At 42.4% G+C, this 24032-nt stretch overlaps 1 protein-coding gene across 2 annotated transcripts in view; it reads left to right on the forward strand.

Annotated features, from left to right (window-relative positions):
- Window positions 1-23634, forward strand: part of NCALD (neurocalcin delta) — a 51384-nt gene extending 27750 nt beyond the window's left edge. For both annotated transcript variants that reach the window (XM_005150902.3, XM_031050543.2), the window contains exons 2-4: window positions 15103-15499; window positions 22276-22381; window positions 22664-23634. In XM_005150902.3, coding sequence (XP_005150959.1) covers window positions 15122-15499; window positions 22276-22381; window positions 22664-22761 — 582 coding nt within the window. In that variant the 5' untranslated portion in view covers window positions 15103-15121 and the 3' untranslated portion in view covers window positions 22762-23634. The remainder of the gene's footprint in view (window positions 1-15102; window positions 15500-22275; window positions 22382-22663) is intronic.
- Window positions 23635-24032: the final 398 nt, after the last annotated feature.

Here is a 24032-nt window from a genome sequence, read left to right on the forward strand (position 1 = left end):
AAAAATAAGGAAATGTTTGCCTCTTGGAAATTTTCTGAGCAATTAATCTAAGAATTATTGATGTTTCTAATTTTGTGAGCACAAGGAGGAGCATCAGTCACGCTCAGAAATGCCAGCTCTTTGCTGATAACTCATAAAGTGGAATGGCTTTTTAATGAAGTTGCCAGAAGAAGGGTTTGCTGCCAAAATCAAAGATATTGCTCCATCCTACTCCTACTCCTTCATCAAGGAAACTTCCAAGAAAACTCTGGCTTTCTCCCAGAGTTGTTATGTGGGTTTGTTTTGGTTTTTTTTTTGAGTGCCTGAAAACCAACTCCAAAGCCAACTTTACTGCCAACCTTTTAAAAATCAGAAGAATGACAAGATATGATGATAGGAGGTTTCACAAATCAGTATGAGATCACTGAAACCGGTTCCCATCTGATCACAAATGAATGAAAGATGTGTGGCTTTGAACTGTGTTCATGGTGTGATAATCGCTACGTCTTTCATTTAGATTGAGATCAAATTAATCCTACCAAGTGCTGGGTGGTAAACTGTTGATAAGTGACTGCCTTATCATCCCGTGGAGACTAATGTAAAAACATCCTTATTTTAATTTAACTGGGTGATACAAGTTAGAGCACCTTGCAATGAAATATATACTGTTTGTTCATGAATAGCTCCCTTTCCTAAAACATTCATTAAGAGGTAGTAAGTCTCATGGGGAGCATCCTTCTTTTAATAAAGAAAAAGCAAATAGGAAATCAGAGGTTTTATGTATGTATATATATATTTGCATAGTTATCAACTTCTCAATCTTTCTTGGATTATTCCTTTGGCAATTCACAGGAGGATCCCTGTGTTGGTCACTGATTTAAGTGACTTTCCAGTGAATCATGAGAACATTATGAGACATGTTTGATGTCACAGAATCACAGAATCCCAAGGGTTGGAAGGGACCTCGAAAGATCATCTAGTCCAACCCCCCTGCAAGAGCAGGGTAACCTAGAGTACATCACACAGGAACTTGTCCAGGCGGGCCTTGAATATCTCCAATGTAGGAGACTCCACAACCCCCCTGGGCAACCTGTTCCAGTGCTCTGTCACTCTTACAGTAAAGAAGTTCTTCCTGATGTTCACATGGAACCTCCTATGCTCCAGTTTACACCCATTGCCCCTTGTCCTGTCACTGGATATTACTGAAAAAAGCCTAGCTCCATCCACAGGATGTGCTTTTATTATTGAATAAGTGATTTGTATGGTGATTTTGTATGACACTTTACAAAGGGTGGGCTGATTCTTCAGTGTTCATCCTGTTTCTAAGCAGTGGAATTTCACTGGTTTTCATATCATCAGTAACAGAAGAGAGGATTAGGAAATACTTGATGCATGAAGTGAAAGGAAGTGTGGAGTGTCCAGGGAGTGGGTTGGGACAGACCTTACTGGTGAAGATGATGTGGAAGACAGAATTGTCAGTTGAAAATATTTTAAGGACATCTCAAGAGCTGTAAGTAGCAAGCAGTGAGAGGGAGACATTTCAAGTACCAGGCCTTTATTTTTATAAGACATGATACTGAGAATGCAAGAGGTTAAGATTACTGTAGAACAAATGGGGCATATGGGGTGCACAGAGTAAGAAAATCAACTGGAACAAATAATGTCAGAGATAGAGATCTATTGGTGAGATTATGATTGCACAAAAGTGTGCATTGCTGAATGGATCTGAAATATTTGTCATCATGTAATTGGTGAATCTTCCATTAGCCACAGGCAAAAAAACTCTGATTAGAGTCAGCATCTCACATGCTCACATATGCTTCCACTTCTTTCCATGTCTGAAAAGTGTTGTTTCCCAGGAGAGGAATCAGTTCATCAAAATCTGTATTTCTAATCAAATGCTGGTGATAATACTGTTCACAGTTCAGAAACTGCTCCTGGTAACAGCATCACTGCTACTCTACCATTAAGACAAAAGCAGCAAGACAAAAATTATGGTGTATGAAATGGTAATAATTTGCTAGGAATTAGATACAGAGTAAGCCTTCCCTACCCATGTTTGCTGGATGATTAATTGGAGAAAAAGACACAAAGATTAAGCCATAGATGGTTTTCTTCCAAGGTTTCTAAAATCTGCTGCATCAGTCATGATATATTTCATTTTTAAGATATTGTTTCAACACATTGCATGGTGTGGGAAACACCAATATTTGGAAATGCTAATAGTGGGAACACAAATACAGAAATAGAGAAGAATTTTGGAGAAATTATTTGGCGTGGACTTTTTCAAAGACAATAAAAAAGTAAGAAAGATGGTATTTGTTCTGGGGAGCTCAGAAAGAGCAGTGAAAAGTAAGAGATAAAGGAAAAAGAGAACTTTGAAGGAAGAACAAAATTTTATACATTAACACAAGAAATAAAAGTCCTAGGAAAAGGCAAATGGGAAGAGGCATTAAAAGTCATATACAACAAGTCTCAGAGAAACTGATATCTTGAGAACAGCAAAGAGGCAAAAGTAAACTGGCCTAAAAATATAACAGAATCAGCATTTCGATTTATTTACAGTCATTAGGAAGTGGTGAAAAGTTGTATTTTATTCCATGTTGGATAAAAGCTGTTTTTCCTAGAATTAACTTTGGAAGAAGATTTCTGGTTCTGCCACTTCTACTTTTCTACAACAACAAAACGAATTGTTTGTTGTTCATATGAGAAAAAAAATTGTTTGTCTGAAAACAGTTATCTGATGAGCTCTGTTTACCTCCTCCTCGGATGTTAATAGTGAAGGCAGAAATGCTGTTAACCCTGTAATTTGTGGAGGAGTTCATCTTAGTTGAATTTACAGAAAATAATTCATGATGTCAGAAAAGTTTTCAAACTGATAATTAAGATTTTTCAGTCTAGATTCAGTCTCAGGCTTTGTACAGTGTTTCTCATTGCAGTCTGTGTAATGGTAGGGACATGTCAACCATTTCTGTTGACTTCATGCAAGCAATTTAATTATTTTACTACAGTCTCTATTATGATTATATGATAGATGCCGTTACAAAGGTTCCTGTGTAAAATAGTACTGTTTATATGAGTGTCTTCTATCTACACTTAAGTAACAGTAAGAACATAAAGATTATTCAAGCATTTGTTTATAAGTGTGTGTGAGAGATGGACAGAGAAACCCAGCGAATTATTTTTGCACTTAATTTGTAAAATGTTTTTCTATGCCTCTTAAGGGAGTTTGCTTACCGACCTTTACCATGTTGTTCAAACTCCCAAATTCATTCCTGTTGAGTAATTTCTAAAATCAGGCAGCACACTGTGTTATGCATGAAATAGCAGCCGGGTAAGACACGGGGCTGTGTTTTTCATGGCGGGCTGTCAGGACTGGATGTCATTCTGACTTTCAAAAGGAGTACAAGTCAGAATCTTCTTCCAGTAACCTTGTAGATAATATTGAAGCAAAGTTTCCCATTAGGTTAGTACAGAAATTGTGCTCAGAGTGAACAGAAAGCGCATTAAACACCTGATACATACTCCAAGATCCAGCCCTCCCAGGTCCACTGCCCACGTAGAGTGGGAGAAACGGGTACCCTGAGGTGGCTTGAGTAATCATCAGATTGTTAAGAAGAAGAGGAGATACTGTCCTCACCAAAGGTAACTGCATTCTTGTTCACAGGAAACTTTTCAGGGGGCACAGCAAAGTGCCTGAACTGGGGTCCCTGGCTGAGCTTAGCAAGAAAACTGGATCACTGAACCAGCCTGGGGACATGTGGTTTTCCTCCACCTTGCCTACAGCATGAGGACTGCATCTGTGAAGACAGAGAAAAGTTTTTAGGAAAAATAATAGACACCCTCGTAAACCAGAATTAAAAACAGATTTAAACCAGAATTAAAAGGTTACTTTAGTTTGTTGGTGCTAAAATCCTTCATGTCAATATGAGTTCTCAAATAGAGTTCAAATTATGACTCATCTGGATGAAGTTATCTTTTGAAAACAAATGGATTTATCTTCCTATGAATGTTCAAAAATGGACATTTAACATGGAACAAATATTTAAATTATCAATTAAAAACCTTTGTAAAATGAAAGTAGCTTACTGCACTGTAATTTGGGAATTACAGGTTCCCTTCAGATGTAGGGGCGGTAGGCTGTGCCATATGTCACTGGGAGGATGTTTCCTCATACATTTGCAGGAAAATCTTGGGTTTGAATGATGAATTCTGTGAATTTGGCAAGATAGCATGAAGAATAAAATAAAAGTGGATAGCATCAAACTTCCCTAGACAACTAGGAGCTAGAAACTTGCCATATGTCACTGGCTTCCATAAGCAATGCTGAACACTAGAATATTACCCTGTTCTGCATCATTACATATTGCCCTAAGTCATTAATACAAAGCAGATGGCTTTTGTTGCTGATTAGAGCTGGTTAGAATCTGAAATTCCCATTCCAAAGGAAATTTTGACATTTATAATTATTTTCACTGCAAATTGGAACAAAACATTGAAATTTCCCAGTGGAATGGAAGTTAAAAATGATCTGGAAACACCAAGTGGTTTCACTTAGCTGGCAATGAATTTCTCAATAATGTCAAACCACTGTAATGCTAAAATTAACATCCAATATAAACGTCAAAACAAAATTAATAAAAAGATAAAGTCACATTGAAACTCTTTGCTTTATTAAAAGGAAAATATGAAGTTGAAATTATAAATCCTAACATTTTCCCAGAATTCGTTTTCCATTTCCACAAAACATTTTGATTTCAGCTAAGATGGATTACCTGATGGAAATGGGTTCTACTCAAAAAAACGTTCACCCAGTGCTGTTCTTCCAGTGCCAGTAATTCAGGCTCATGCTGTAAGTTCCAGTATGTAAAAAACCTGAGAAATAATGCATGCACAAAGAGAAGGTTAACACTTTATCTGCAGTTTAGAAACTTCTTTGAAAACTGATTAAAAAGATTCCTAGAAGTCACAAAATTTCTTTAGGTAACCTTAGCATCTCTTACATTCGATCCCTTGTGTTCAGGCACACTCAACAGTGCTGGGTGCTGGACAAATCATCCCTGGCATGGACCTTCATCTTTATGAGCTTGTAAACTCTGACATTATTTCAGTGCATCTTGTTTCCATCTCCTAGCAGAATTCTGGTCCTGGCAGCCAGGACCTCCCACTCCCACTCTCCTGTTGCCTGCTTTCCCAGAGAATGTTCCGCTAGATTTCTTCAATATGGAACAAAAGCCCACAGTTACTTTCCAGGTAGGAATCTCCACTATCATTCCTTTTCCCATCACAAGAACATTATTAAAATAGCCTAGTTTGCCAGTTCATGGCTCCATATTTTTCCAATATCATGCTTTTATTTTATCTGTCAACACTGATTCTCTGCTGTGGGATAGAAGACCATCTGCTCACCATTTTTTTAAAGGTAGAGTAAGCACAAATACCACTCTTTGGGAGTCATATACTATTTATTTACAAAGATAAAAAAATCAAGATCATGAATTCACATCAGCTTCTTGTGTTACTTTGTGCAACAGTAGCTTTCTGCTTGAGTTTCCACTACTCTCCGCAAAGGTGTTGCATATATGGTTACATAAAAGGACCAAACAAGATGTAGGACAGATTAGAAGCCTGATAAAGTTGCTGCTAGATGAGTTTGACGACTGCTGCACTTCGGTGCATTGGGGAAGATTCCGTTACTACCAATGAGTGTCTTACACAGTGAAGAGGAGCACTTCAGAAGAAAGGAGACTAAACCAAGTTTGACATGGCTGGAGATGTGAGTATTGGGATAAAGACAAATTGCAGTGACACAGGTGTGTAGGAAAGCTGTCTTTTCTAAAGTGCTCAGGCTCTCACTAGGTACCAAAATAAGTGCTGCTATTTTCTGGGAGGTCTCAGTTTACTGGCTACAGATGCTTTTTGAAAAGCTGCCTGTTACACAGGTGCCCAAAAGGAAGATGTGCCTCTTTTGAGAAGCCTGAGTTTAACTGTGGGTAGTGAGGACTTGGGAAATGGATCCTTGAGCATTTTAAGAAATGTGGTCCAGAAGGGGATGGTTAAACAAAGAGACTTTAGGCTCACAAGCTGCTGTCATTATAGGAGACACAGTAACTGCAGAAAATGTCTGTCATTTGGATCTTGAAATATGGTCTCCTTTTGAAAGGATGCCGCTAGATAAAAGTCACCCCAGGTGGAATGGGGCTGAGAGATTTTGCTAGCTCCCCTGCTGTTAGCTTAACAGCCATGTTTATAAATACTACAAATGTCCTGTGCTTAGTGAAGCAGTCTAATGCGGTAAAATCTGGAAAAGCTGCCTCCTGAGGGTGGATGTCCTAATGTTAGCAAAGTCCCTCTTGCCCTTTATCATACAAAATTAGGCAAAGGCAAATACAGTGCTACAAAAATATTATTTCCATAGAGTTTGAGGAAATCAAATATATAAATATGTATCTAATTCCCAAAAGAGTAATCTGAAGTCAGCCAAGACAAAGAGTTACTTATTTTAAAGACCTAGATGGTTCTACTCAGGATTAACAAACAAAAGTTTTTTCTTACAAAGCCTGTGGTAAACTGTCGCTCCTAACTTTTCACAAAATAATTATTATGAACAGAAAAGCACATGAATATTGGCATGATTTTTATTGTGATTGCTTAAAGAATGAGGAATAAATTAAATTAACTGTTGAGAACCCTTGGGAGTGTGGGAAGAGGGCTTCACCAAAGCTGTGTGAGTTTTCCCCCTTTTGTCTGGTTCCTGTTTTCTATTTCCATACTTCTCATTTAGCAGAGAACACGTTACTTTCAAGCTGTTCTGGGTGGGTGAAGCCTTTGCTGGCCAGCCCTAGGGATTGACTGCCCAATGCTTAACGCATCCTTTTTCACACTGCTCATAAGGTTGTGGTCATCGCTTCCCAAAGAGGGCCAGGCTCCCCTCCATGTGCACTGAGGAGCACAAACCTCCCATTTACACCCACTTACACCTTGGAGAGTCACTGTAGGACTTGGGAACACTGACTATGTTTTCTCATACCACACACTCAGCCTTACAGGAAACACTTGGAAACAGAGACCTTGTCTGGAAGCCCAAATGATGCTGAAACTGGTGCAGAGGTGATGAGGTGTGGGTCCCTTTTGCTGCTCGAGGCTGAAACACCACTTGCTGGTCTCACAACAATTCCAGCCAAGACCATTGTCATTGCTGAGGGTGATGTGATAAGCACTAGGCTGTTACCTAGTTTACCCATTGATGCTGAAGACCCTGATGGTAATGTACTAGGATTTACTGACAGGGGCTTTCTGCTGCTTCTCCCTCCTCCACCCCCACGCCAGCCCTCATTGCTAAAATGCACAAAGGAATTATGATAAAGGGAAACAGAAGACAGCATGGAGCAGCTGTAGCATTTCTCTGCCAGGGCAAATCCGAAGGGATAAGAGCCTGGGCTTTTGATGTTTGATATCTGTAAGTGCTTCCAAGTTTGAAACACATGAACTCTGTGCAGCTGCTCCTGCTTGGACTGCCCACCTCAACTAAAACAGAGCTATAAAGGTTTTACGTTTATTTCCTGTCTTGAGTTTCACCTGGGGGCTGTAGCAGGAAAGCCCAGAACAAACACTGTCAAAGGAGCACTCAGAGGCACCTTTTGTAGGAAAAGAATCCTCAGTAAGGGGGCTAGAGGAGTAGAAAGGTGACACAAAACAGAGCAATGACTGGCAGCACTGAAAATATCAGGATCCTGAAATCACGCTAAGAGCCTAATACAAAACGAGTGAAATTCATTGTGACAAATAGGTTATGCAGTACCAGTGGGTGCCTGGATGCCATGTGTCCCCTAACGCCTAATGCTTCTAATGACAAAGCATAAATATTGAATTATGATCCCATCCACACCTTCTGCTCTGTTTTTTCCCTCTTCATTTCTTCATTATTCTTCCTTCCTGTTCTTTAACATCAGGTATAATTTTATCCAGTTTTACTCCATAGTAAACATTTCAGGTGTACTTGCTATCCTGTCCTGCAAATCTGTTTACTGCTGTTTCTCATGAGTATTGATAACAGTGTCAGATTCTTTTTTAATGAATTTTGCTCACGAATTTTATCCATTTCCTGCTCTTTGCCAATATAAGCAGATTCAACGAGGATGGCAGGGCTCAAAATTTTATTGCGCATGTATTTATTCTCTTGCTAAGTCTCCTGTGATTTTTAATAAGTCTGGATTTCTTTCAAAAATATGTTCCAAGATGCTGGATTTTAAATAATTAAATAAAAGCCCTTTTTGGCAAGCATTACCACACTGGTTACTCAAATGAACATGTGAAAACAGACTAGAAATGGCCACAAGGAAACAACGGCTGCTTCCAAGAACCTGTGGCACAGTTTTCTGTGGGACCAAGAAGAAAAAATCTCGACCAGGTAGCACTTGTACTTCACAATTATTCTTCCCAGCACTGCTGGTGCTGTAACCAAAAGACCTTTTTCCCACAAGTGGAATCCTGTGCTGGCACTAGAATTTCCAGTGGGAAGGTGAAGAGTAGCACCAGAGGTGGCTCTGAGGTTGTGAATATCAAAAAGGCAAAATCACAGCAATGCAAATAAGAGAGCTCTGCCCAATGTGCTTGTAAGGAGTTCAGTGCATGGTTACAAGTTTCCCAGTGCTGGGGCACATCAGAGATCACTGATCTGCCTTAATTTTTACACAGTTGGTCTCTGTAGCCAAGCCTATGGTGTGAGTTACCTTACTGTCCCCACTGGAGATATATCAGACAGGATTCGTCTTTAAACTGATTCTTTATACCTTCGAGGAGTTTTGTGTCTTGGGAGGTACAAAGTACCTGATATTCTAAATTTTCCACTTTTAGAGCAATATTTCCCATTTGCTCTAAAGTGTCCTTTTCTCATTATACTTTTTCTCAGCATAGGATTTTCCTTCAGATTTATGCCTAAATCAAAAGTAAGACATTTTGTCTTTGGCAGACTGATCTCAATCAAAAACAAAAAGGAAAAGGGCGTGGGGGAGTTGTCTTTGTATAGAATCATAGAATCACTGAATTACAGAATAGTTAGGGTTGGAAAGGACCTTAAGGTCATCTAGTTCCAGCCCCCCTGCCATGGGCAGGGACACCTCACGTTAACCAAGTCACCCAAGGCTCTGTCCAACTCAGCCTTTAACACTGCCAGGGGTGGAGCATTCACAACTTCCCTGGGCAACCCATTCCAGTGCCTCACCACCCTTGCACCAGAACTGCACACAATACTCCAAGTGAGGTCTCACGAGAGCAGAGTAGAGGGGCAGGATCACCTCCTTTGACCTGCTGGTCCTGATCCTTTTGATGCAGCCCAGGATACGGTTGGCTTTCTGGGCTGTGAGTGCACATTGCTGGCTCATGTTCATTTTCTCATTGACCAACACCCCCAAGTCCTTCTCTGCAGGGCTGCTCTGAATCTCTTCTCTGTGCATGGGATTGCTCTGACCCAGGTGTAGGACCTTGCACTTGTCATACTTAAACTTCATGAGGTTGGCATCAGCACACCTCACAAGAGTGTCAAGGTCCCTCTGAATGGCATTCCTTCCCTCCAGCGTATCAACTGAACCACACAGCTTGGTGTCATCAGCAAACTTGCTGAGGGCACACTCAATCCCACTGTCCATGTCACCAACAAAGATGTCGAACAAGACCACTCCCAACACCGATCCCTGAGGGACACCACTCGTTACTGGTCTCCAGCTCGACACTGAGCCATTGACCACAACTCTTTGCATGCAGCCATCCAGCCAGTTCTTTATCCACCGAGTGGTCTACCTATCAAACTGATGTCTCTCCAATTTAGAGACAAGGATGTGTTGTGGGACAGTATCGAATGCTTTGCACAAGTCCAGGTAGATGACATCAACTGCTCCACCCCTGTCCATCACTTTTGTAGCCTCGTCATAGAAGGCCAGCAAATTGGTCAGGCAGGATTTCCCCCTAGCAAAGCCATGCTGGCTGTCACCAAGCACCTTGTTGTTTTTCATGTGCCCTAGCATGCCTTCCAGGAGAATCTGCTCCAAGATTTTGCCAGGCACAGAGGTGAGACTGACTGGTCTGTAATTCCCCAGGTCATCCATTTTCCCCTTCTTGAAAATGGGGGTTATATTTCCCTTTATCCAGTCATCAGGAACTTCACCTGACTGCCATGATTTTTCAAATATGATGGCCAGTGGCTTTGCAACTTCATTCACCAGCTCCTTCAGGACCTGTGGATGGATTTCATCAGGGCCCATGGACTTGTGTACATTCAGGTTCTTAAGATGGTCTCGAATCAGATCCTCTCCTATAGTGGGCCCAAGAACTTCATTTTCACAGTTCCTGCATCTGCCTTCCAAGACTTGGGTGGTGTGGTCAGAGCCTTTGCCAGTGAAGACTGAGGTAAAGAAGTCACTTAGAACCTCAGCCTTCTCCAAATCCAGGCTAGCCAGTTCTCCTGACAGCTTCCAGAGGGGGCCTACATTGTCCTTAGTCTGTCTTTTATTTGCTACGTACCAATAGAATCCCTTCCTGTTATCCTTAACATCCCTAGCCAAGTTTAATTCTAACTGGGCTTTAGCTTCCCTAAGCTGGTCCCTAGCTTCCTGGACAATGGATGAGTCTCAAGGCTGAAAAGCAAAAGTATTGTTAGAAATGTGTTTCGCACACTTGCTTATTATAGTGAACCCCCAACAGAAAAAATAAATCTGATTTCTTATAAGGAAATATGTGTAGATGCTTCATTGCATTCACACAGCTGTGGGATAGCTGCATGCTTTTGGCTGCTGCAGCTTCCCAGCTCCTGCAAGGCTGTTGCTTTTGGTTGCCTTATCCTGAGGTTTCAGATCAAGGTAAAAGCTGTAAATGAGCAGCAGCAAAGTGCTGACAAGGGGCACGTGATAGAATAATTGTTCATTACCTTCCTGTCCGGTCAGCTCTCACTGTGTGAGGAGAAGGGTGTAACAACATTGATGTCTTGTCTGCACACAACCTACCGCATGGTAGGAAAGTCAGTCAGTCTGGTGTCAGTCACTACATAACTTATTCTCTTAGATGCTGAATTGCCACAGCCTGTCAAATAGCTCTGTCTTCAGTCTCATCTTAAAAACTCCACACCTAGACCTGATTAGAGCAAGCTCTAAGTGTTTGCTGTATGGAGTGGTACCTGTGACATTTCCTACAATAGCCAAGGAAGAGAGATTCCTTCCATAGCAACAACACAGCAGTGATGTTTTCCTTTCTGATCCTCTATGGTTGTTGGCTGAAATAGTATCAACCCTTCAAGACATAAACATTTTTTTACTAAACAATATTGCCTTCAGAATTAAGACCTTAATATTTTTGTACACCATGTTGTCCCATATAGGAAACCATTCATGTATGTTATGTGTAACACCATTGTATCAGGGAAGAAATTGTAGAAATGTAATTAAACATAATCATAGAATCATAGAATCATAGAACAGTTAGGGTTGGAAAGGGCCTTAAGATCATCTAGTTCCAACCCCCTGCCATGGGCAGGGACACCTCACACTAAAACATGCCACCCAAGGCTCTCTCCAACCCAGCCTTGAACACTGCCAGGGATGGAGCATTCACAACCTCCCTGGGCAACTCATTCCAGTGCCTCACCACCCTAACAGGAAAGAATTTCTTCCTTATATCCAATCTAAACCTCTGCTGTTTAAGTTTCAACCCGTTACCCCTTGTCCTATCACTACAGTCCCTAATGAATAGTCCCTCCCCAGCATCCCTTTAGCCCCCCTTCAGATACTGGAAGGCTGCTATGAGGTCTCCACGCAGCCTTCTCTTCTCCAGGCTGAACAGCCCCAACTTTCTCAGCCTGTCTTCATACGGGAGGTGCTCCAGTCCCCGATCATCCTCATGGCCCTCCTCTGGACTTGTTCTAACAGTTCCATGTCCTTTTTATGTTGAGGACACCAGAACTGCACACAATCCTTAAACACTTACTTTGTTTTGTATACCTCCAACATCTGTTCCTCAGTATTGTCAATGTTTTACTTTGCCATCATGATTGGCGTTCGCTATTTACTTGCTGCATTTTTAACATTTAATCATTCATTAGAAATTTTAAAGATCTACAGAGGTGATAAAGTGTGAGAAGATGCCTAAAATCGGGTTGAATTTAATTGCATTCTGTGCATTTATTGCTGTCATTGTTAGCTGAGATTCCCTTAGCTCACTATACCCTGCCCATAATCTAATCTATCCTGAAGAGGCAGACAGCAGTGTATGAAGTGATTATAAGGATCTTCAAGTGTCTTCAAGGATTTTCTGTACTTGGACTGCAGAAGCATTTTGCTCTGTGTTGATAGAATGGGCACAATAAATCTCACCATTACAGTTCCTAGAACACCAACTATTAATAAGGAACAATCTAGAGGGCAAAGAACATGATACAAATTCATCACAAGTAGACTCAGAAATAATCCTATTGGTTTTGACTGTGTTGCCTGGCATCACAGTGGCTGTTAATTTCAACCCTTTGCTGCAAGTCAGATAAGGTTAGCTCTCCCTCCTGCCTGGAGAACATAGATTTTTCTGACTGCAATGTTTTGCAATGCAGTGCTTTCTGCTATTCTCTATTAATTTACTGTTTGGTATAAATGTGTCACACCTGTAGCCATGTGCAGCTATAAAGACATCATTTTTTTGGACTGGAACACATTCTTTCTGGCTATCTCTTAAAGGCCACTGCCTGCATGTTACCTCACTACTTTATTTGCCATAAGACTGGAGGTGTGAAAGCTGAGTTTTGCATTTTCGAATGTTTGGGATATTAAAAAGCAGGAAGGGATTATACCACTACTGCCAGCTCATTCCTACTGCAACTGGCTTGTACATTAGTCAGAGATCTTCCCTTTCTACTCTAATGGTCTGAAAAGTGTGCAGTCCCTGGGGCTGTGGAATAGCTGCCCACGTGGGTGTGGGTAGCTGATACCTACTCAGGGGATTTTACTGGTTTGTTTTGTATTAAACTGGTGCTGCTCTAAACTAAGCCTGACTACTTCATTTGTCCAGTTGCTTTTCCGTCCCGCTGGCAGACCCTGCTCTTGTTTTGCTTGATATAAACCCGTCTGGCTGCCCTAACGTAATCCGTTCACTCAGCTAATTCCCAGGTTGTTTATTATGGACCTTATCCAAGTCCTGCTGAAGACAACACAGCCTTCAGCTGCCTCGGCAGCTGTTGGACTGGGCCTATAAAACAGGGATTTTTTGCTGTTTTGAAGATAGTAAGAGCTTGGATTGCTTAAAAACTGTACAATATGTTTTGATCAGGATGAAAGGTAATTGAAAAAATTGCCTTTGAGGTACACCTTCCATTTTCCAAGTGTTTTGTAGGCACTTTGGAGGAAAAGACATTATTTGGATCAAGATAGTCACCCAGACCCCTGAAATGGTCACGAGATGGAGATGCTCCCATCAGAAAGGACTTCTCACCCCTTTCAGCCTCCTCTCGATAAGCAGGGGATCCTATTGTCCTTCAGCTGTGTAGGCAACAAGTTTAGACTAGATATCTGTTTTATTAGACAGACACCAGTGGATCCTGTGAAAACATAGGAAGATCTAGGATGGATCCCACCATTTTACCCTTGTGAAATAAAACTTTGGTTATTTTGATCCAAGAACACAGGAGGTTAAGGATACAGTCCTCTGGGTGCCTTGGGGAGCTCAAATTCACCTTGGGGAGAAGGGGAGCTTCTCACCGAAGGAAAACAATTAGCATTGACTGGGGGGAGCATCAATTTTTCTTCCCAGTTCCAAAGAGGAAAAACAGTACATTTGCCTCAAACGGTGATACATTTCTTGCTATCTGCTGCTGACATGTAATGATACTGTATTATTCTTCATTTTTAAAAGTATTACTTTGGTCTAGAACAGACATTTTATTGACTGCTCATTAGACATTCCAGTGTTCGTAAATCCATCTCTGTGGCCCAGAGACTCTATTCTGACAACAGTGTGGAAGTCTTGTATAAATTATTTTGTAGTTCTACTTAAGTTATCCATACATCATATTTTAGTTGTGACTGTCATTCACATGACAGATTCTCAGGCAGGTTTGTCGATAGAGAATAGCTAATTCGAGTATAATGCTAAGCTTCCAGTAAAACTGATGATGTTGCCTCTTGGAGCAGCAGCTCATTCCAGCTCCAAAACTTAAAACCCAAAGGGCATCAGTCATTAGTAAATCTGCTGCACAATGTGGTATGTAGCAACTTGCCTTAAATAAAGTATAATTAAGGTGATTTAACATAAGCTGTATCCAATAGTGTTCTTTAATGGTTCATTTAAGGGAAATGAATTGCCAGTTTTATTGTCTGGGCACTTCTCTTTTTTTTAAAAAAAAAAGTTTTTTTTCAAAGACCTGTGACCACCCAGATTACTATTACTTAGTAATAGATGCAGTTTCTGGCTAAAAGGAGAATAAAACCCCGCAGTAATAGTTTAGGGTAAGGGAATCCATCTTTGATTAAATCTTTAGATTTTATCTGCATTTTGAATTAAAATTTAAATTTGTCTTTACCAAACAAGGGGCAGCTTCTGGGTTGTTCTGTTTGATTCTGGCTGTAAAGATTTATCTAGGAGGGCTTTCGAGCTCTTTGGTTTCAGCGTACACTGCAGTTACTCCATGATCCTATTTTGGAGTAAGCCCAACTGAACATAGCCCTTTGTAGCAACGTGGTTTCCGCCAGAGGTACAACTAAATGTATCTCATTCAGGTCAGATCCTTCAGAGGGGTGACTGGGATGGAGGGTATGTTGCAGCACAAGGCTACTGGTGAGCAACACCTTGCAGCATCTGTTGCTTACCTAGTGATTTCAAAGGCAAAGTAGGATGGCAAAAAATTCAATGTAATTACAGTTTTCCAGACCATGAAAAGACAATCCAATCAACATGCATTTAAGGCTTGTTAGTTTTCTTACAGTATACATGTAGTAGTGGATGCTGCCCAAAGTTTTGATCCATTCCCGAGAGTGAACTATCATCAGAAAATTCAGAATCCAACACACTGCTTTTCTACAGCCTCCAAGCTAATAGTTATTAATTATTAGTAATTAAAATACCAATTCATATGTGGGTTTGTTTCCTCTGCAGGTAACATTTTGACACCAATATGGGAAAGCAAAACAGCAAACTGCGCCCTGAAGTCATGCAGGATTTGCTAGAAAGTACAGACTTTACAGAACACGAGATCCAGGAGTGGTACAAAGGCTTCTTGAGAGACTGTCCAAGCGGGCATTTATCGATGGAGGAGTTTAAAAAAATATATGGGAACTTTTTCCCTTATGGGGACGCTTCTAAGTTTGCGGAACACGTATTCCGCACTTTTGACGCCAATGGAGATGGAACAATAGATTTCAGAGAATTCATCATAGCTTTGAGTGTAACGTCAAGAGGGAAACTGGAGCAAAAGCTGAAGTGGGCATTCAGCATGTACGACCTGGATGGGAATGGCTACATCAGTAAGTCAGAGATGCTGGAAATCGTGCAGGTATGTGCTGCTTAGAGGCACCTCTTGGCCTCCCTCCTTGCAAGCAAATTATGAAGTAATGTTGCAATGAGACACTAAACAAAAAATTCTGGCAACATTTGGGGGTTTGTGATCTTGGTTATAACTGCTTGAATATAAAATGTTATTTCACTTGGCAAAGATCATCTCACAATTCAAACTACAGCATTTGAATTGCAAGTTCTTCCTGAGCAACATGCTGGGAATTTGTCCTCTGGGAGCTCTGCTGGGCTGGAGCACAGCAACTAACCTGATGATAAATGTGATTCTGTCCTCTGGGAAATCACTGACAATTAATTACAGTTAATTACATTTGGACCAAGTAGACAACCTAAATGAACCAGGTAGTGTACTTTTAAGGAAAGCAGGCTCCTTACACAGTAAGAAACAAATCTAATTTGAAATTGTGCTGTTATGAAGAACCAGCTCACGTATTTTAAAAGGTGTCTGTCTGCCTAATTCCAGTAAGGTCTGCATATTTAGTATCGTACTAGCTGTCTTTGTATTAAGTGCCAGGAGAGATAAACTGTATCTGGGTAGACAATGATTCCATACACAGCTTCTCAAGATGTATTTTCTTGTGGTGCTAGTAGCAGTCCCACCTCATTTTGGCTTCCCTTAACATGTTCTCTTTAAAACATTTTTGATATGGCAGTATATTTACACAGCTTGAAGCTGTATAGTGCAGCCCCATTAAAAAAAAAAAGCCTGTTATCAAGATCCTTTCTTTCCATGGGAATTTTGAAGTGCTAACAGTGGAGTGTATTATTCAGACTTCTATTTGTGCTGGAAGTCAAGGAAAAGGAGTGCCCACAAATTAAAGGCTGTGAAGGCAAACTGCACATATGGAGTCAGCCTGCTCCATTGTCTTTCTGCCTTGGGCTTGTCTTTCTACCAGGTGCCCTTGTCTTTCTACCAGGGCTCTTCTCATGTCCTCCAAACAGCAGCTAACAATAGCACTTGCACTGGTTCAGCAAGACCAGATACAATTCTCAGCTACAAATGTAGGGTTGTGTCTTTCACTTACTCTGTTTTGCATTCCTGTGTCTGAGTAGAAGAGCAGATAGCGTTCAGATGCAGAGACCTCTGTGCCTCTGTGCCATGACAAGCCCCATGGAATATTTGAATTAGAAGATACTCTGTTCCTCACAAATCTTCCTCTCCCCTGGGTAAACAGGTTGTCATTTTTGGTTTTCTAGCTGTATTTCTCCTCTTGAGAAAGCAGAGAATCCCAAAAAGAAGTAGCAAAGTAGAAAGAAAACTCAAGGAGCCAAACCCCAGCAAGCTCCTGCTCCACAGGAGGAGATGCCCCAAGGAGCACAGGACTCCTAGCTGCTCTTGAGCAGCCCAGGAAGGGCTTGGTGCTGAACAGCAGCACAAACCCCTAGATCAGAAGATTCACAAAGAGGGAGGACAATAAACACATCAGTGGCTGGATTCTCTGTGGGGAGCCAAGCAAGGAGCAGCAAAGCTGGCAGCATTTTCCAGTTACCCCCAATCAGCTCATGAGTTCATGTTTAGAGGTTGAAATGCTCTGACTCCTCTTCATAATCATATTGGTACCAAATTGTAGCATTGTTCTTTACAGCCATGATGCCATCATCAAATGAACCTGAAGCTTAAGGATCAGTGTAGGGAAACATTTAGCCAGTTTGTACATATAACCCAAAGCAACACTTGGACTGCATACAGCCCTCAGCCTGGCACTCTAGGGAGATTTGGCTCTCTCCTTCTTTCAGATTGCAACTGAGTGATGCTTTCTTACATTTACTCTCATCCCACATTTTGAGGGACCACACAAACAGCAATTATAGAAGTAAACAGCCTCATTTTCCTGAACAACAGTGATTTCTGTACCATGGACCATCAACAGTTTTCCAGAGCTGCCATTTCTGTAAAGGAGCTTCCCCCGAGGCAATGCTCTTGTTGATCTCACCTTGTTCTCTTCTTCCAGTTTTTATGGCCATGGTGATCTGCTGGTCACCTGTAGCTCCTCCTGGTGGGATAAGATTTGTTGTGTAGTCTCTGGAAGCATGTTTGGATGACATGTGAAGCTGAAGTAGATGAGCACGTTTTCTGGCTTTATCGAGAGGTTCCCTTGATATGGAGTGATTAGACCTAAAAAAAAAACAAAAACCAAACCAGCTACCAACTATCACTTCCATTTACAAGAGATGATTATTTTTTAATATAGAGAGACAGGATTCTCTATCTAATGTCTTCCTGGAGGCCCTTAGCCATCACAGTCTTTCTATAGTGAAACCCAGAACTCTGCTATATCTCTGATATATGTCCCAGAAGAACCTATTACAAGTCCCTTATCTAGCATACATTTGCATATTGGTATAACAGGATTTATTATGTTTTCATTGGGATTTTTGCATGAGACAGTACATCAAAATGAATGCTAAAAGAAACAACATCAATCTAAAAGTCTTAGTTTCACAGAAAAATACTGCCCTCTGTTACTGTGGGATTACTGTATCTTAAATAACATAGTGACAAAGCATGCTTTTCTTCTTTTTCGGTCTGCTTTTCTTTGTGCTTTGAAAGTTCTGTCTCTGTAGTGATTTTCACTGTTACGCTGAGGGTCACTTGCATTGCCTTTCCCATGCTCTGGCTTAATCTAACACCACTGCAGGCAATACTGGCATTGAGCTCTTGCTCGACATTGCAAGAAGGCGATTGTGGTAACAGTGGTAGCAGCAGCAGCAGCACTGAAAAAGCAGAGCTACTATAGGATCAGATACCTCGTATCCCACAGAAGCCCTAATAATGGGTCAGCTGCCAAGGAGATAAACATGAATGGTCTATATGAAGCCTGTTTTCTCTGCAAAGGATGGGACAGCAGGCAAAGCACCTCCATTCTGTTAAGCTCTGTTTACCTGCAATGCTGTTGACCATATTTGCATAGCCTATCACAGACTCACCATGCCTGTTCATGCCCTTAAACCAGTCTCCAAAAAGCAGTGCTTAAAGCTGGCTGCACACTTTGGAGGATCACATAACATGAAGGACTTTAGTGGTGGGCTGATTAGGCTCTGATGATGGCAGAGCTTAATGAAAGAAGGTCCGTGGGATACTGTTCCACCTACCAGGCATAACATATCTGCCAAGTACTGTGGGAAGATGGTTCCTAGCCTGCCCTCTTGACAGACCTCTCCACAGACCCTTTCAGATTCTCCTGCTCTAGAAATGCTTTTTACCCATATGTTTACCTATAATCTAAATAGCCCAGTCCACTCAAAAATAGCTGCAAACCAGCTAGAATATTTGTGTTTGTTCGCCTTGCTGAAATGGGACATATTTGGTGAGTCTCTTAAAATAAGAGTTCAAATAAGAGATGGAAACCTTGTTCTAAGGATATGTTTTTTCACCATATGGAGTCATAAGGCATCTTAAGAATACTGAACTGAGAGACGAGAATAACACTTCCAGTTTAATACAGACAGAGCACACACGTTTCACTTGCTGGGCTAGCTTATTTGTAAGCCAGGAAGAAACAGAAGCTGATATGGGAAGAAACAGAAGCTGATTGGGCTCTCAGTAAAGACAGTGTCAAAAATCCCCATGAGATTGAGAGGAAAGCAATTATTTCAGGATGATTATTCATTTAATAAGATTTTTAGCTGTCAAGATTTATTTCAACAGAGTAAAATGAATCTACTGAAAATTTGTGCTGTCATTGCTGCCATTACTGTAAGTTGCTCTGACACTTTGCCAGCTATAGCAGGAAAGTGCAGCCCCAGCAAAGGTTTCTGGGTGGCAGCTAGTGACTAGGAGCCAAACCTGTGAGCATGGGCAAAGGGGTGAGATTTTCCCTAAATCACCCCTCACTGCTCATCCCCATGGAGATGGGAAATCCAAGGGGAGAGCTCATCAGGGAACCAGACAGTTCAGATGAAGCTGGAGCCTGTGCTCACTCCATCAATGCACACAGGGCTCTAGAGGCACAGTGTCTCTGTGGCACTGAGGAGCCCTACTAACGGATAGTCTCCCTGGCTGGGGTGGCTGATAGATAACAACCTCCAAACCTCCTCCTGCTGAATACCACCAATGGCTTTCAATCAGCCCAAGTGTTGCAAGGCTGAGGAGTCATACTCTACATGGAGTGGAGGCCTGGCAGCCTTTCAGTACCAGGTTACAGCCCAGGGTTAGTATAGCCCAGCTCCACGTAATTACCACATGAAACCAGCTTCCTTTCAAAGCTTGCTCTTTCAGACATACAATAAAGAGCTCTGTGTAGCTTCTTTGAATTAATATGGGGCAAGGCTCAAAATTCTTAAGCTGGCTTTAGCTGGCTTTTACTTTGGGAAAACTTCCCACTGAACTTCTGAGTAAGGACACAAGAATTTGTCCAGAGTAACCATTTTCAGCATGAAAGGAACGCTTACTATGTTATTCCCATCTGGCTTTCCTAGAATATCTCATCTGTTATTCCCTTCACACGCCTCTGTGAAAAGGACTCTGTAGGATGAAGTCATCCTGAAGTGCTTTTTTTTGTCCTAAAAATCTGCATATTCTTACTATGGTTACTTTGATCAGGGTAAACATGCCTGCGCTCCCAGTTCGGGCATTCCTCCCACACTTTCTATGCACATTCTCTGCTTTGCCATGCTCTCACCCAGAGCGAGGGAATGACCCCTCCACCTCTCTTCCTACCCCAGACAAAAGCCAGAAAGCTTAAGATGCTAAACATTGGCAGATTTACAAGCCCCATCTCTGCTCTGACCCATACAAGCCTTGCATGCTGATGAGGATGAGGAAGGTGTACATTCTTTCTGTCCACCCTCTTTTTCTTCCCTTATTGCCTCCCTCCCCCAGCTCCCTCATCCCCATGTTCGTGTGCTTGTGTGTTCATCCTCCTGTTTCCCTGGTTATGAGATGATCAGGGTTGTGTGGACAGCATCCCTGCCTCTACTGAGACTCCATCTAATATTCCAGCACCTTAATTCTCTTGAGAGTCTTTGGGCACTCCTGCAGTGCAAATCACTACGATAACAGTGATGATGATGATGCTGATGATGATGATGATCATGATGGCGATGATCATGATTAAAAGGGTGCCCACCACTTTTCCATTCAGCCAGCAGCTGTTCATGCTAAAATGTTCTGCTACGTTCCCCTGGTTGCATCCATAGCCAGCATTACAGACTTACCAGAGGGCAGACAAGGAAATCCAGTTGCAGTGTTGGTGACATAACTAAGGAGCAGATGTTTGATTGCACTGAGCATAAACCATGAATAATTAATTAAACAGGAAAATGCCTTTCTCAGTGTGTAACTCTTCAAGTTATTTAAAGGCCAGGAGCCTGAAAGGTGAGCTGCTGGCAGAGGAGAAGCCAGCAAGATGGCCAAGAAAGCGGATGCTTCCTAGTCAGGATGTAAATGTCTGTGCTGCTTAGCAGCATCCTCCAGCTGGTGAATTTGTGCTGTTACGTTCCTGAAGCCAGCACTTGCAGGCTGTGGGCCAGATGATGGGAGTGTGCTAGGAAGAATGGGGAAGGGGGATAGGGAAGATCCAGTGGGCAATCTTGGACTTGAACCAAGGACCCCCCTTTCCATATCAGGAGGAAGTGGAGAACAAATAGCTAAAGAAATCATACCCTACAGCAACCACGTCTGCCTTAAGTTACCACCTGATGGCTGCAGGCACTGTGTTTTGAGGGGGAAACAAGAATTTGAATCCTTGAAAGCAAGCTACCCACATCTGTAGAGCAGGGTTGGAGGGCAAAGTGACTGCCCAGGGCAGTGTCTGTCAACCAGAGCTGTGGTTGGAAGCAGAAGGAGCTGGTCAGCCCAGGCAAGGCTGCCTTGGCTGGGATGTGCCAGGGGCCAAAAGGGGCCAGAAGGCTCCCCTGAGGCCACCACCCTGCAGTCACCTGGCTGCTTCTGTTCTCACAGCTGTGTGGCACCACCAAGGTATCTGATGAAAAAAGCACTTGGGTACTGGTACTGCATGCTCACATGTGCAAGAAGCATTTGGATGACCAGTTCGGAGACAACTACTCATCCTTGGTTTAAAATAAACAGTACCTCCCTTTCAGGGGTTGCTAGTACCATCCGTGACTAATGGATTTGTCTGTGCAGAGAATAGCTATGGGTAGCATCAGTGCCGTGTGGGATTAGACACCTGCTCTCTGTGGAATGAATTGTGAATGGGGTTTTGGGCTGTGCACGCATGCCAATCCATGGGGAAGAGGCCACCCCCTTGCTGGTCAAGTCTTCATTATCTGTGAGACCTGGCAAATGCAGGAGTGAGTCACTGCCTCCCTCTGGGCAGAGTGCTGACCAAGAGGGGAGAGACAGGAGATGGGGGAAGCAAAGTCAGGGTGAGGGGGACAGGGTGGTGAGGACAGAGCCTGGGTGGTTGAAGCATGGAGACACATCACAGCATGGGACAAGACCTCAGCGGTCTCACCGTTCCCCCCAGGCTCTGGGAGCTGCCAGTGCGTAATGTGCTGTGAAAGTGATAAATTCATCTGAAGTCTGGTTTAATACGGAAAAATGTAACCTCGGTCCAAACCCAGATGGTGTTCGACCGTGACTAAATAAGGAAACACAGTATTCCACAAATGAGCGTCCCACTGAAGAGAGCAGCTGTATGCACTGGTGCCACGCGACTCCCTTCAGCATCCAGAGAGGAGGTCTAAGCCAATGTTCCTGGGATATTTTCTGCCTATTTCTGTCACCAGGAGATAATCTGCATCAAGATAACGTGTTTCTTACCAGCTCTTTGCTCCTGTCATATCACACAGGCAATCTATAAGATGGTTTCATCTGTAATGAAGATGCCAGAAGATGAGTCGACACCAGAGAAGAGGACAGAGAAGATCTTCCGCCAGATGGACACCAACCGTGATGGTAGGCACCCTCCAGATGCCTCTGCCCCCGTGCTGGGTGGCTGGGCTGTCCTGCCTACATGGGGTGACCCCTCAAACCCACCACTCCTCCCTCGGCTCCCCAGGCAAAGCCACACCACCCACAGCCAGTGGGGTGCAGGCAGGCAGGGCTTTGCCTTGTGGGGTTTCTTTCCCAGGGATTTTTCTGGAGCTCTCCCCATTTCCTTCCACCATGCTTGTTCAAAGGCTTGGCACGTGTGCTGCGACCCACCACATGTGCTAAGCAAACGTGTTTCTCTTCTAGGAAAGCTCTCTCTGGAGGAGTTCATCCGAGGCGCCAAGAGCGATCCATCCATAGTCCGTCTCCTGCAGTGTGATCCCAGCAGCGCCGGGCAGTTCTGAACCTGTTTTTGGATGAATTTCTGTATCTGCTTTTTTTTTTCCTTGCCAAACAACATTCATGGTAGTGTTGCCTCTGTATGGCCAATTATGCCTTCATTTGTGGCATCTTATAGCTTCTTTTGTTGTGGATTAATTATAAGAATGCTGAATTGCTCTTAACAAGTTGTCCAGAGCACGGGCAGTACTGTTTTAAACAGATATTGTGGTGTTATAATCGTTTTAAAGATTTCATTTTGGATTTTTTTGTTTTAACGTGTTTGTTTTGGAAAGTACACGTTGAGAAGGAGTGAACCAACAACAAAGCCCTTGGCAGCAAGACACACTGACAGATTTTAGATTGCTGCTTTAGTCATTGAGTATTCACCCGCAGGACCCGAAGGTGTAGTAGAGGTTGAACTAAAGGGGTTGTGATGGGTTGGGTAGGATTCACCTGGAGCTCTTCCTCTCCTGTCCAGGAGGCACCAGTTGAGGTCAAGGACAGGACAGGGAGGAAGTATGAAAGTGCAAATCATGTGCGGGGTGTATTGCCTGCACCCCCACTCCAATGCCTCATTGTTTCAATGCTGTGAACATTTTCCAGGTTGTGAAGGAGAAGGGGCAAAAACAAAGGTTGACTTTTTTACTAGGTTTACAGTGGTTGACTTCACATGGCTTTGAAAATTCAGCAATCTGCAATCCTGATCCCCAAATCCACAACTGACGATACCTCTTGCCATTTGGGATCAGCAAACACAGACACAGAATATGGAAAACTGGGTCTTGACAATGAATTTAAGGGAGATACATGTTGAATGTGAAACTTTCAGGTTAGTAATAAAGCAGTTTCTACTAAGGAGAGTGGGCATTCATGTGAGGAACTCACAGACACCTGCAAGCAGCTCCAGCTGAGGCACATCTGCTGTCCTGAATGCTCTTGCATAGAAGAAAGTTTTGGGGGGGGGTTGTCTCTCTCCACGTAGCTAACAGAGTTTCTAGGCCTGCTCTTAGGGGAAGGCTGTCATCAAAACTTGTTTTAAGCATAAAATTGTAGCATTTACGTTTCATTTATTTAGTAAAGTTCAAAAACTCTGTACTGAAACGAGGAAATGGTACGCTTTATGGTATATTTATATATATAAAATTAAAACAAAAAAAGATCAGCTCTTGAGAGAAATGTTGAATGTTTATCTTTTCGCCTAGATGCAGGAGTTCTGAAATCTGCTGCTGCGAAACTTCATCCTTTGGTCAAAGTTGCTGTGAGCAAAGCTAGTTCTCATACGTGGGATTTCTTA

This window comes from Melopsittacus undulatus, chromosome 1 (genome assembly GCF_012275295.1).
Source record: "Melopsittacus undulatus isolate bMelUnd1 chromosome 1, bMelUnd1.mat.Z, whole genome shotgun sequence".
Taxonomy (NCBI): domain Eukaryota; kingdom Metazoa; phylum Chordata; class Aves; order Psittaciformes; family Psittaculidae; genus Melopsittacus; species Melopsittacus undulatus.